The sequence below is a fragment of the Chiloscyllium plagiosum genome, unplaced genomic scaffold (assembly GCF_037043375.1).
Source record: "Chiloscyllium plagiosum isolate Xiang-an unplaced genomic scaffold, Cpla_swu_hap1 HiC_scaffold_6, whole genome shotgun sequence".
Taxonomy (NCBI): Eukaryota; Metazoa; Chordata; class Chondrichthyes; order Orectolobiformes; family Hemiscylliidae; genus Chiloscyllium; species Chiloscyllium plagiosum.
Genome location: NW_028270144.1, coordinates 31,826,336 through 31,841,387, shown reverse-complemented (window position 1 = coordinate 31,841,387; position 15,052 = coordinate 31,826,336). Strand labels below are relative to the sequence as shown.

The following is a 15,052-nucleotide window of genomic DNA, read 5'->3' as shown; positions in this document are numbered from 1 at the left end:
ACTGGAGTGGAAGTGGTAGTAGAGGGACCGGGGTTACATCATTTACGTTAGTGACACTCCTTCCCCCGGGTGTCGGGGGGGTGGAGGTAGTGACTGTGGGGCCCACGGGGGACGTGTCGTAGGTTGTGTTCAGGTGAGTGGCATCAGTGGTTGCGGCAGCTACAGGGGTGGAAGGGGCGGAACTCATGGCGTAAGTGATGTCAGTGGGGGCAGAAATGGCTGTGGCGGTGGCAACATGGGGAGTGGAAGTGATGTTCTGGCTAGGCCTCGCATTGGTTTCTGCAGCAGCGGATCTCATAGCGATCGTGGCAGCCGTGGTCTGGCTGACGGTTGCGGAGGCAGCATGGTCAGCTGTGGCTGCTGGTTGTCGAGCGGCGGGGACGGAATTAATGTCATCGTTCCTGCAGTGGTGATGGCTGGAGGCCCCATGTGGCTGACGGCGACTAAGCAGTTTCGGAGGCCGAGGGAAGCTTCTGGAATCGTGGAGGAACCCCGACTATTGAGGTGGGTACCTGAAAGTTTGTTGTACTTAAGGGTTTTTGATGTCTGATATGGTGGAGAAAAAATGTTTGTTAAGTGTGTGAATTCTTCTGAGGATGAAAAACAGCAGAGGTCCTTTGCAGTTCTGAGAGAGTGTGGCCCTCAGTTGAGGCCGGGCTGATTGTAGAGAGGTTAGGGGGTGGCGCACGGCTGCGAGTGTAGTGTGAAGGATCCAGAAGGAGACCCGTTTCTGGAGGTTTTGAATTTGTAGTAGGTACTGGTTGTCCTGTTCAGATCCAAATTGTGTTGGTCTGAATGTAGTCCGGAGTCCATGCGGGGTCAGTTGGTTCTGTAGGCAGGCACTGAGGAAGGTGATTTGGCTGGGGTAATGAGTTTGTTTCAGGATGTGACTGAAGAGCTTCAGGACAAAGGAGACGACCTGGTGTATGACCTGTGAGGCAATCTATTTTATTGAATTTGTCTAGATAGGTCTGCTTATGGGATGTTACTATATTAAAACACTCCATTAGTAATAGTTAACATTTATATTATCTTGTTAAGCATTTTGATAGTTAGTTAAGCCAGTTTTTGTCTATTTTTTTCCTTGTATTTTTATTTTGTCTGTATTTTAATTATAGTGTACAAATGAAGTGTGTTTTATTTCAGGCCTGGAAGTTTGACTAAACAAATTGCATCCAGATCACAATGCCTTTCACTTACCTTTAAAATAAGAAGTTAGGATCCAGGCTGTGTTATTAATACATTTTGAGGAAGTTTGGTCTGGTCCATAACAAATTAGGAGCTCATACTAAATCAAAATCTCTAATTCCAGGTTGGGTTTAGGATTAGTGGATTCAAAGGCAGTAAGTGCTGAGTTTTAGTACTCTCATTTTGGGTGCTAAATTCAGTTGGTTTCAATAGGATGTGCCTTGTGTAATAATGGCTCTTCCAATCATTAAGAGTTTCCTGAGGATAGAAGAAGTCACTTTGGGAGTTTTACAGAAAGCGAGTGAGGCAAAGCTTTTGGAATTGGCAGACAAGCTGGAGTTCAGATTGCCTTTGTTTGTGCAAAATGGGGAGGTAATTGCAGCAAGAGCTCAACATTTACAATTGCTGGAAATGCCATCTAAATCATTGGAAATGGCTAAAATTCAATTGCAAGTGAAGCAGCTTGAACATGAAAAGTAAATGAAACAAGTTTGAGTTGCGATTGAATGCAGAGGAAAAAGGAGAGGAAAGGCCTAGTCGAAAAAAAGGAAGAATGAGTTCTTGAGCATCAGAGTTTGGAACTGATAACTCAAAGTCAACTTAAAATGGTGTAGGCAGAGGTGAAAGGTAAGATTTGTGACAAGAACAGTGATGGAGAGCAATCCCATTGTAGCCTAAGGCCTGGTAGGGATCTGTTTAAAAGATATCCAAGCATTGCCAAAGTTTGATGATAAGAATGTAGAAGCTTTTTTCATTTCATTTGATAAAGAGGCTAAACAAATGAAATGGCTGGTGACCATGTTGGTATTGTTGATTCAAACAAAGATGGTAGGTAGTGCTAATCAGGTACTATCAGTGGAGGTATCTCAGGAGTATGATGAGGTAGAAAAAGCCATTTTAAGTGCATATGAGCAATACCAGAAGCCTGCAGATGACATTTTAGGAATCTAAGCAGGGACCCTGGTCAAACATATATAGAGCTTGAAAGGATCAAACAAAGTAATATCCTATTGACTTAGTTCTCTAAAGTTGGCTCAAGAAATTGCACGCATGCTCAAAGACAATATAATCAAAGTGAGTTGCAGCTAATGGAGCTCACCCATAATAATAGGACCCAACAATTATCTGCAGACTATCACAAAGTCAATGCTATTACAAAATCTGATTTATACCCTATTCCATGTTTGGAAGACAACAACTTATATTTCAATATTGGACTTACTCAGAGGATACTGGAGTGAAGAAATTTCAGCTTTCATGATGCCAAATGGTCTACACCTAGTTACAGTCAAGCCAATTTTTAAAAACGATTTTCTATTTTAATTGTAGTGTAGGAATAAAGTGCATTTTGCTTCAAGCATGGTAGTATGAACAATCAAATTGCAATTGGAGCACAATACCTCACACTTTTAAAATAAGAAAAAAAGTTAGGGTTTACATTATCCTTTTAATATATTTTGAGGGATTTGGTCTTGACTATAACAGCATCGAAGGAGTACTAAGAAAGCAAACTCAGAGCCCTGAGATGCCTCCTTGTCTGATGTAAGAGCTGAGTGCCTGTACCTATACACAAAGTGTCCTGGCAGCAACATTGCAATAAAAAGTAGTTTGCATTCTCTGAAGCGAAGCGAAGCACTATATTGGCGATATGCCATGATGATTCAGCGAGGCTGATCCAATGCCAACTTCCATGGTCGGGGAGAGATCATTGTTCCAGGAGGGTGCCCAGAGATATCGGGGAGGTTTGCTGTCCAAAATGTTGCCCTGAACAAGCAAGTCAACAAACAGGAGATATCAGAAATCTGCTCTGATTTTCGTGTTGGGAATCGTCAACCACCTAGATTCCGTCTAGCACATTGATATGCAGTTTCCTATTCTCCAATGTGGAATTAGGTAATGCCAACCTTAATTTCCCAACTGACTCGCCAATGCTTACAGAGTTCAGGGGCTGAGAAAATTCCACCTGTAGTACATCTGTTCTTATGAGTAAGAATGTTCCTCTTAACATAATGAAGTGTGCCATACATTTACCTAATTGAATTTTACTATTTTTTCATCGGTGCATGTGTTAAGGTCAACTCATGGTGGATACAGCATGAGTTGGCATGCTTTCTAAAAAGGCAAAGCATGTTTATAGGTTACTGGATGATATGAAGGGGATGGGAATGATGTGAGCTTGGTATAGGGTCTACATTGATATACAGGTGATGTAGATGGGTATAATTTTTCAGGTTTTCCTGAGTTGCTCACTTACCACATCAAAAATAAGAAGTTGAGGTAGCCCATGTTTGAAGATTGTTTTTTTGCAGCAAGAAATTGTCTCATCACTGTGCACGTGACACAAGAATGAACATCAAGGTTTGTGTAAGCGACGACACAGTGCTATATTCCATTCAACACCCCATAGACACAGTCTGGCAAAAAAAAATTGTCATATCAAATACTCACTATTCAGTTTATCATCCAATCCCCGAATCTAGTTTGTATTCCTACAAAGGTAGCTCATGGAGAGCCTTGTCAAGAGCCTTTCAGAAGTTGAGGTACACCACAGCATGAAGATCCAAATTACTACTTACTTTTCTGATCAGATCAATAATGCAGAGCCTGAGGCTGATACACTTAATGGTAAGGTCCTAGGGAGTGTTGCTGAACAAAGAGACTTTGGAGTGCAGGTTCATAGCTCCTTGGAAGTGGAGTCGCAGGTAGATAGGATTGTGAAGGCGGAGTTTGGTATGCTTTCCTTTATTGGTCAAAGTATTGAGTTTAAGAGTTGGGAGGTCGTGTTGCAGCTGTACCGGATATTGGTTAGGCCATTGTTGGAATATTGCATGCAATTCTGGTCTCCTTCCCATCAGAAAGATGTTGTGAAACTTGAAAAGGTTCAGAAAAACATTTACAAGGATATTGCCAGGGTCAGAGGATTTGAGCTATAAGGAGACGGTGAATAGGCTAGGGCTGTTTTCCCAGGAGGGTCGGAGGCTGAGGGGTGATCTCAGAGGTTTGTAAAATCATGAGGGGCCAGGATAGGATAAATAGACAAAGTTTTTTCCCCTGGGGTTGGGGAGTCCAGAACGAGAGGGCATAGGTTTAGGGTGAGAGGGGAAAGACATTAAGAGACCTAAGGGGCAACGTTTTCACTCAGAGGGTGGTACGTGTATGGAATGAGCTGCCAGAGGAAGTAGTGGAGGCTGGTACAATTATAACATTTAAGAGGTATCTCGATGGGTATATGAATAGGAAGTGTTTGGAGGGATATGGGCCAGGTACTGGCAAGTGGGACTAGATTGTGTTGGGATATCTGGTCGGCCTGGATGAGTTGGACCGAAGGGTCTATTTCCGTGCTGTACATCTCTAAGACTCTATGGCTATGACCATAAGTTAAACCAACACTTGCCATCTCTCTCTCTAATGAGAGAGCAGCCTTCTGATCTGGAAGGACTATGGCGACTTTATCTTTTACTCCAAAATGTCAACTGCCTTTGCAAATTCTCCTCTTGTGGTATCTTTCTTGACCTAATGGAAAGAGGGTGTCTTTCTGTGACTACTTCTTCACTTCCAATTTCCACAATAGTGTCACAAAATCTTGGGACTTACTTGAGTCATCTTGAGATTGAGATGATTTCAGTCAATGCAGAGATCAAATTCAAATATTCCTTTGTAAATCTGGCAGAAGTCTATCCAGTAAACAGCTGGGCAATTGTAAGTTACATTCAGACATTACAAATCAGTGTGTTTCTGCTGTCCACCATTATCAGTTAAAATGCCCCCTGTTGTTTTCTATATTTCTCTTCAAACAATACTCAAAATGAGTGGCCATTATTATCAAATCTATCATGGTTGAAGCCAATTGTCAGCAATCGCCTCATGAAACAGCAGCTGCTGGTTCACAACATCAAACACCCAAGAGGCTGCTGTGTGTGATGGCTCTGCAAATGCAAAAATCAATTTGTCAACTGAGTCCTTCAGTTGCTTAATGTTTAAGAACTCTGGATAATTTCAGTTCTGAAACAATATTGACGGGCAAAATTATCAAATTATCTAGAATTTGTAGGTTATACATACCCAATGTTTATTGTATTAAGGTTTGTCAAAGGATTGTTTAAAAATACAATGAATGCACAATACAGGGAAAGGCTACTCAGCCCAACTTAATGTTGTTGCTACACATGTACCTCCTCTCACGTTTTCCCTGATCTGACCAGCAAAACCTTCTATTTCTTGCTCTCAAGTTTATCTAGCATCATAAATGCATTTGTGCTACTTGTCTCGATTACTCCACATTTTAACCATTCTTGGGGGAAAGGAATTTTTCTTGGATTCATTCCCTCTCTCTGTTCAGATGCTATGCCCTAAAAGTTCATTTGATGACTAACTAACTTTTCCTTTTTAAAATTATTTCACAGGATGTGGGCGTTGCTGACTTGACCAGCATTTATTGTTCATTCCTAACTGCCTGGACCCCGGTGGTGGCAATCTGCCGTCTCGAATCATAATACCTGAAGTATTGGGACACCCACAATACTGTTAGAAAGGGAGTTCCAAGACTTTGATCCATCACCAACAAAAGAATACCAATATAGTTCCAAATGAAGATGACGTGTCTTGGAGGAGACCTCGAAGTTAGTGGCATTCCCATGTATGTGCTGACCTTATCCTTCCATGAAGTAGAGATTGTGAATTTAGAAAATGTTGTTAAAGGTACATTGGTGAGCTATTGTTGATGGTACACAGAGCTGTCATGGTGTGTAAGTGGAGCAAAGATTGGTGCATTGGTCCATGGCTGTATTTGGCAAAGTACTATAATGAATGGTCATTATCTCTCTGGGCACTTGTGAACCTCTATCAAAGGCCAGCCAATGGGGCTCCTTAATGGCATTTGTCGCTGGTGAATTTTCTTAGAGTTAATTTCTTCCTCATCCCTAAAACTTCTCTGAACTATGGTACTATTTTTACTCACTGTGGTCATCTGCTTTTTCCTGTTGCTTGTCACATTCTTTTCTGTAAGCATTTTCCCATGTCTTTCACTTTTTTGCACAGGCTTTCCTTCAGCAAAGTTCAGTTCCTCGGTGCAACTTAAAGTCCTTCATTGACTGCTTTCCATTGCTACAGAGCTTCTCTTCACATTTGCCCCCACTTCTAGGGTCTCAGGGCTTTGTTTTAGGCTCTTTATGCTGTTTCTTCTTTTCCTGGGTGTCTGATCACTGCCACTACCCATTGGTAAGATCAGGTCAACACACTGATTGGAGGATTTGAGCAATAGGGAAAGGCTGAATAGGCTTGTGATTTTTCCCTCTGGAGCACCAGAGGCTGAGGGTTAACCGTACAGAAGCTTATAAAATCATGAGAGGCATGGGTAGGGTGAATAGCCAAGTTCTTTTCCCCCAGGATAGAGGAATCCAAAACTAGAGTGCATAGGTTTAAGGTGAGAGTGGAAATAGCTACCTGAGGAAGTGGTGGAGGTGGGTACAATTACAACATTTAAAAGCAATCTGGATGGGTATTTGAATAGGAGGAGTTTAGCGGGATATGGGCCAAATGCTGGCAAATGGGACTAATTTTATTTAGTATATCTGCTCAACATGGAAGAAATGAACCAATGGGTTTGTTTCTGTGCTGTATAACTCTATGACTCTGGTAGGTGAACAATTGCAGGCTTTATTAAACATAACTGTATACAAGAGATTGTAAGAGAGGACATCATCTGAAACCCTACAGACTCAGGTTCCAGTACCATTGTGATTTGACATCACTATGATTCAGCTCCTTTTGCTCAGTAGATATTCCTGGAGCAAAAGGTACAATTAACCTTTTTACACAACATGTCCCAAGGAACAATTCCAAGAACTGGAGGATTACAGAAAATAAATCATTGAACAGTGAAGACAAGTAACATTTGCAACATGATAAGTGTTTTATTTTCAGTGATTCAGACTCAAACTGCAAATGTCAAACAATGTTGGTAACAGCATCCTTTGTTGATCTTGGTCAAGTTAAGCTATCATTGGAAGTATAGCATAACCCATCCAAAAATGGAGGGAAAATAAAGTTTATTGCATAAAATCATCAATACATTCCTACATCAATTGGCAATAATGTATTATATTTTTAAGCAATATTCAATAAAATGCAAGAGTAACTGGCTTTATGTATTTGGCATTTCTATAATACCTTAATACAACATTATTACATGAATTTGTGTTTAAGTAGTCCTGTAAAACCTCTATAAAAATTAAGTTGCTGTGTGTCCATTTAAAAAGTGCACCTTGTTCTCAATACCAATATTAAGAAAACATTGCAAAACTATCACTTATTATTCTAAAAAAAATCATCTCAAACTGTCGCATACATGGTCATTGCTGGGTTTAAGTGCAATGTGCATTGTCATAAATCATAACTAACAGGACAAATAATTTATGCATAATAAATTAATGTTCAGGAAAACAAACAAATCAGACAGTGATGATGGTATCGTGAATTTCCTTACCCACAAATGCTACAAAACATAATAACTGTTAACTTTACTGGATGGCACGTGAAAAGCTGTTTGTAATTGACTTTCACGGACATGCTGACCCTTCAGGTCCTGTGCAAAACAGAAACAAAATATTGCTGCAGTGCTCAATACAATTGGCTCTACATCAAATTTGCAGACCAGATTTTCCATTAGTCAACAGTAATTTCACCCGAAATGCCTCTCAGAAAGTATACTTGTTTGACAAAACTGGAATAGACTAATTATTAAAAGCAAATCTACTGTCATTGTCAATAGTCCAGTACAGTAAAAAATATAATTTTGCAGGCATTGTTTAGATGGTTGGACACACTGTAAAATGTGTAGTTTGTATTTGTAATAAATAATTGTTAGTAGCATAATATAAATGCTTCCATTTACATCTGGTTGAAATATCTGAGAATGTTCTGACATAAAATTACTGCACCCAAATTAAGAATGCAACTGGCCATCTTGGGCATGAGCAATAAGTGTTGGTCTAGCTAATGATGCCCAAATCCCATGTACGATCTTAAAAACAAAACAAAACCATCACACCAAAGGAACTATTGAAAGAAATGAGAAGATTTTGACCAACATGGAAAGTAGAAGTTAATTGTTTACACCTCTTCCTACATGTTGCATTATGGAGGACCTGATCAGAAATAATGTACCTGGAAAAGAAGGGGGAAGAAAAGAAAAATGCTAGAAATAGCTTGAGCTATTATTCTCTTGCATTTAGTAGCCTTCTTCCACAATTGTGTTCAGTCCTCAGTAACGTTCTCTTTACCATAGTAGAATCTTCTTAGTAATGACAAAATTACAGTGCTTTATTGAAAGGGATTTCTGCGGTCAAAGATTAGAATCAGATCATTTTCAATGTTTAAAGGAATTAATTACACAAGACACTTGAAATGATATAAATTCCCCAGCACGAGATTAAGTCATTGTATTGTCGAGCCACAAAGACCAAATAGGTCAACTGGCTTGGCAACAGAAACACTACAACTGAAGTAAAAGCCTTCTGCTGATGCACTGGGAGTGACAGCATAGCGCACATGCAACATTAAACTTTGGGGAAGCGCATTGGCAAACAAATATCTAAATGGGATAGAAGAGCAGCGGGATCTACATGCATAGAATCAAAGGTCACTAAAATTAGCTTAACAAGTCCATATTAATGCAAAAAAAAAATTAGGCCTCTAAGCTCAGAGTGTAACATTTAATAATCACTAATAAATCTAGTAGGAAATGGAGAAGAAACGCCTCTACCCAGACAGTGGTTGGGATTGTGGAATAGTTCAGGTGTCTCGTACAGAGGTATTTAATGGGATGCTAGTGACACAAACTAGGGGAAAAAAAGACACAAATTACATTAGTTGAAGAATGGTGTGAGGTGGTAAATGTGTCTATAAACATTACCACAGACTTGTAGGACTGTCTTTTGTGTGCTTTAATTACTTTACATTATTATGTAAAGTATTGAAGAGTGGCTAGTATGTCCCTTACATTGAACTCTCCAGCCAGCTATCATAAATGAACAAGTACCAGCTGAGGAGAACAGATGATGTGTGTTGTTTATACTTAGATAGCATTTGCTAATTACTTCTGTCATGCACAAGGCAATTTCAGTTTATTATTTCAAACATGTGGCAATTTAGTGATTAAATTATATGTAACAGTATTGGAGCTTTCATAACCATTGCTTTTAGTTGAGGTATTACAGTTTGGCTCAACAAGTGTTGGTCTGTAGCATACACTCAATAGTTGACAGTTTTGTTCAAATACAATTCAATAAAAGCAAAGTTAATTTCATCTCCTAAAGGAAGAAAATCCCTTATGGCAAAATACTTTTTGTAATATTAGTAACTGTTTGAAACGTGAATAATGCAAAGCTAACATTAAACAAATTGAATCTGATCAAGAGGCACCTTGCACTGGAAGTATTGCATCTGCAAGTTTGAGATTATTACAATGCACGGGGCTAAGGTTTAAAAGTACAACATTACAACAGTTAGTTCGCTTAGTATTACTTATTAACAAAACTTGTGTAACTGTGTGCCTTGCCTAGACTTTAGAATTTTCACTGAAACCAACTGTAGATACAAACAACTTATAACATATCTAAACCCAGCCAGCTGGGCATCATTGTGTAAGAGCTCCACTGTTTAAACAGTCTCTGTGACAGTGAATGTTAGTAACAGCCATCCCTCCAGCTTCCATCTTTAAGAGAACTGAGTGCTGTAAGGGGCTTTGGGGGCTGAAGAAAACTGGAGAGAAAAGGAAAGACATAGCAGGTTAAATCACAGGCCACAAAGTTTTCATTTTCAAGTTAAAAATGCATATTATACATCTGTATTTCCATTTTGGTTTGGATAAAACAGATTCCTATATTTAAAAAATAGTGCTGGAAATACCAAGCAAGTTTGGTAGCTTCTGTGGAGAAAGAAAAGACAGTTCAAGTTTTGAGTTGAATATGACTTTTCTTCAGAGCTTCTGGAATCAAAACTGCTGTCTGTGGGTCAAACCTTTACATGTTTTAACGCATTTCTGAGATTACAACACTTCATGATCTCTAAAGGGGCTGTGAAGCATTTTGGCAACCAAGGAAGAAACTATATAAATGCAAGATATTCTTTTCCTTCATGAAAATACTAAATTATGTTTATTTTCAGAAAAGAGGTAAAACAATATTATCCTTGTTGATGTACCATTGTCCAGAAATGGATGATGTTGGTGGATGCATTGTTAGTAGATGACCTTGCATTATTGGACGTTTGACAAAGTGATTTACATCTATATGAAAATTACAGAAGAAAATCATAAAAGTGCATAATATTCGCTAATAGTGTGTACAGCCATTTCTCGTATAATATATTGTGTAACTTAGCCATACATCCATTAATGTCCAAACATAAATTACTGAAGCCAATTTGCTGACAATAAAAAAAAAGTTGCTTTCAGTACAGCATGATTCTTCTAATTGTACTCAACTTGTTGATTCAATGGTATAACATTTAATACTCGAAATAATGACATTTATGGAGACTCAAGACCAAATATAGTTTTTAGTTTAACTGGGGTTTAGTGGTTTAGTTCAGCGTGTAAGGACATAACTTAGCCACTATTTTAAAACAATAATTTAGTTCATATTTTTGTAATGTTATAAATTGCTATAACCACATTTATCACACAAATGCACATGAAACCCTGTTGCATAGCAATTATATCCTCCTACGTTGAAGTATTCCACTGGCAAGAGGCTATAATTATGTGGCAAATTGGCACAGGTAGTTCTCATTATAACTGAATTGAAAAAATTAATAGGAAGCGTATACAGACATAACATTCTTAACAGTTTAATTGCCAATCTACTTTGGAGTTTATTAGAAGAAGGTATACATACACATTGCACAATTGCGTTATACTTAAGGGTCAATAATATGTGGAGCTGGAGAGGCACGGCATTGGAGGAGAAAGAAAATCAACATTTCGGATCAGGACTAGAGAGGGGAAGGGAGCACATAAATAAATAGAGGGAGGGGGTCAGGCTGGGGGAAGGTAGGTGAGATGGTGATAGGTGGACATAGGTAAAGGGTAATTGTGATTGGTCAATAAGAAGGGTGGAGCAGATAGGTGAGAAGGAAGATGGACAGGTCAGGTCAAGTCAAGGAGGCAGGGAGGAGAGGGAGGGCTGGATATGGGATGAGGTTGGGGGTGGGGAGATTTTGAAGCTGGTGGACTCTCCGTTGAGGCCATTGGGCTGTAAACGCTCGAGGTGGAATATAAGGTAAAGTTCCTTCAGTTTGCATGTGACCTCATCTTGACAATGGAGGCAGCCTAGGATGGACATGTCGCCTGGGGGGTGATGGGGTGGGAGTTGAAATGGCTGGCAACTGGAAGCTAATTGTTGATTGGAGCGTACAGAGTGCAGATGCTCTGCAAACCAGTCAGAGTCTGCACTTGGTCTCTTCAATTAGAGGAGACCACATCAGGAGCAATGGATGCAGTAGACCAGGTTAGAAGTGCAGGTGAATCTCTGTCAGGTTTGGAATGATTGTTTGGGGCCTTGGACGGAGGTGAGAGGGGAGGTGTAGGGAAAGGTGCCGGGTGTGGAGGAGCAGTTGGAGGGGAATGTGGATCTGATGAGGGAGTCGTGGAGTGAACAGTCCCTCTAGAAAGCAGATGGGGTCTGGAAGGAAATATCTTTAATGATGATGAATCTGACTGCAGGTGGTGAAAATGGCAGAGGATGATGCATTGGATTTGGAGTTGGTGAGGTGAAAGGTGAGGACCAGGGGACTCCATACTTTATCGTGGTTAATGGGAGAGGGTTTGAGGACAGAGGTGTGGGAAATGGAGGAGATGCAGTTGAAGGCATTATTAATTACAGTAGAGGGGAAATGACGGTCCTTGAAGTAGGAGGACATCTGGGATGTCCTGGAGTAGAATCCCTCATCCTGGGGAGCAGATACAGCAGAGGCAGAAGAATTGGGAGTATGGGATCACATTTTGGCAGGAGGGCAGGTGAAAGGAGGTGTAGTCGAGGTAGCTGTGGGAGTCAGTGGTTTTGAAATGGATGTTGGTGCTAAGTCAGTTAGCAGAGAGGGAGATGGAGTGGTTCATGAGAATTTGAGGTTGGGTTGAAGGTGTGGGTGAAGTTAATGAACAGTTTGAGCTTCTTGTGGGAGCAAGAGGCAGCGCCGATACAGTCATCAAGTTAGTATAGGAAAAAGTGAGGAATGGTGCTAGTGTAACTGCAGAAGAGGGACTGTTCCACATATCCCACAAAGAGGTAGGCATAGCTTATGTATGCTTCATTTTATAACTATTAAAATAATGACTGGCTGCTGAGGTATGGGACAAATGAAACCTAGTTTCATTTTGACTCAACTGCATTTAGTGATGCTGCAATTGCAGACAGTTCATTTTGTTCCCATGCACATTGGCAGTGTCTATTTTAAAGATATAGCCCACATAACTTTATATAGCACATAAGACAAAAGACATAAGAGTGGAAGTAAGGCCACTCTGCCCATCAAATCCACTCCGCCATTTAATCATGGTTGATGGGCGTTTCAACTCCACTTACCTGCACTTTTCCCCGTGGCCCTTAATTCCTTGCGAGATCAAGAACTTATCAATCTCTGTTTTGAAGATATTTAACATCCTGGCCTCCAATGCGCTCCGTGACAATGAATTCCACAGGCCCACCACTCTCTGGCTGAAGAAATATCTCTTCATTTCAGTTTTAAATTGACCCCCTCTAATTCTAAGGCTATGCCCACAGGTCCTAGTCTCCCTGCCTAATGGAAACAATTTCCCAGCATCCACCCTTTCTAAGCCATGCATTATCTTTACTTCATCTCCTTTCGTTCACTTCCCCCATCCCTGTTAATATGTTTAATCCCTTACTAATTACATGCTTAGTGTTAATTATCACTAATATACTTACCACTGTATTGTTACATTCCAATCTTATTCATCATAAACCCATAGTCAACACCAGTCATTTGATATTACTGTTCCTCCTCGATTTCCAATCATAGGAGAGACCTACGTAAGTTAGTAAAACCTGCACCTCACTCCATACGGTATATGTTGTATGTTTTGTGGAAATTGATTGATTAGTTGGTCATGTAATTGGTTAATCATGAATATTTGATCAAACCTGGCATCTGATTACCACTAATCACTTCCAATTTCTGCCTAGAACTGAAATAAAAATAGATAAATGTGAACTTGCCTCCACATTAAAATCATTATCATAGAAGAAATCAAACCCTGGTCCCTGGAGCTGTGAGGCAGCAGTGCTAACCACTGAGCCACTATGCCACCCTACACTATATATACACAATAGTACTATATCTTCATTTAGAAAAACTACGCAGACACTCGGTGGTTAGCACTGCTGCCTCACAATGCCAGGGACCCAGCTTCTATTCCACCTTCAGGAACTGTCTGTGTTTACATATGCTCCCATGTCTGCGTGGGTTTCCACCAGGTGCTCCGGTTTCCACCTACAGTCCAAAGATGTCAACATTACGTGGACTGACTTTGCTAAATTGCTCATTGTATTCAGAGCTGTGTAAGTTAGGTGCATTATAATGGGAAATGCCGGGTTACAGGGATAGGGTAAGGGGATGGTTCTGGGTGGGATACTCTTTGGAGGATTGGTGTGGACTCATTGGGCTGAATGCCTGTTTCCACACTGTAATGATTCCTTTCTTTAAAAAAAAAGAAATTCCATTAAGCTCTGTATAGAGTCTGAAACACATTCATGGAGCAGGGATTAAGCTTCATCAGTTTTCAAAACACACAATAAATGGGATTGCTTTCTCAAGATGCAACAGAGAAAAGTTAAGCTACACTCAAGTCTCTGATTTGCATCCATCTCTGGACAAGATAAAACAACAAGGCACTATCACTGGCACTGTCAAGTATAGAAAATTCCTAGAAATAAATAAAAGCACTTATTCCACAGATTAAAAAGTACTGCTTAAAACATGACTCACCTTCGGACAGGTTGTGCTAATTTGCTTCTGGGTATTCCACTACCTCCGATAGCAGATGTCGGTCTGGGAAGGCCACTCCGACCTGGTATCCCCGTGTTACTGGGCCTATTTGGTAAAGGGATACCGGTACTCGAAATGGAATGCAAACTGACAGACGTATGGATCCCATTTGTATTATTAACAGTTGGGCTCACATAAGCTGTAGCCTTAGGTGGCTGCCTGACCGACAATGGAAAATGGCTGACACTGTTGACTCGGTGTTGTAGCTTATTGAGAGAAGGACCTAGAGAGAAAGTAAAGATTCAAATTATTCATATAGGATGTTTATTTACTTCCCCTGTTGGATTTGTGACCTTCAGTTAGAGCATTTGTAAGAATGCTTGCATGTTGCACGCAACTGCATTTATCTCTAAACTAAAATGTGCTTCAGCAGACAGCAATAATAGTTATATTTTGTACACGTTTGCAGCATTATCCTGTTAGCTTACGCTGCACTGTTTCAAGGCATCATCTCAGCTAAACCAAGCAAACACTGTTTGTGAACTTCCATCATTCAGTTCCTTTATTGTCACAGTACTAGAAGGATCAAAAATTCAAAATAATTACACAGCAACTCTTGGCTGATTTAAACAGAATGTGAAGTTGATTTAATTCAATTGTAGTACATTGTATACCATTTGCAATGATCTAAACTATAGGAATGCTGAATACTAGAAAATTATCCTTTTAATTTGCTATTGTTTTGGTTATAATGAATCACAGTCCAACACAACAAAATTGTCAATAGAAACAAGTGACCATGCAGTATCATTTGATGGCACAATGTAACAAGGGCCCAACTTCCTGGAATTCCTTCTCT

The 15,052-nt window shown here is 40.0% G+C and overlaps 1 protein-coding gene across 2 annotated transcripts in view; it reads right to left on the bottom strand.

The window, feature by feature from the left end:
• Positions 1-6,827: 6,827 nt before the first annotated feature.
• Positions 6,828-15,052, bottom strand: part of slain1a (SLAIN family member 1a) — a 123,199-nt gene continuing 114,974 nt past the window's right edge. For both annotated transcript variants that reach the window (XM_043692680.2, XM_087987972.1), the window contains 2 exons: positions 14,194-14,476; positions 6,828-9,948 (listed from right to left, as the gene is read on the bottom strand). In XM_043692680.2, coding sequence (XP_043548615.2) covers positions 9,873-9,948; positions 14,194-14,476 — 359 coding nt within the window. In that variant the 3' untranslated portion in view covers positions 6,828-9,872. The remainder of the gene's footprint in view (positions 9,949-14,193; positions 14,477-15,052) is intronic.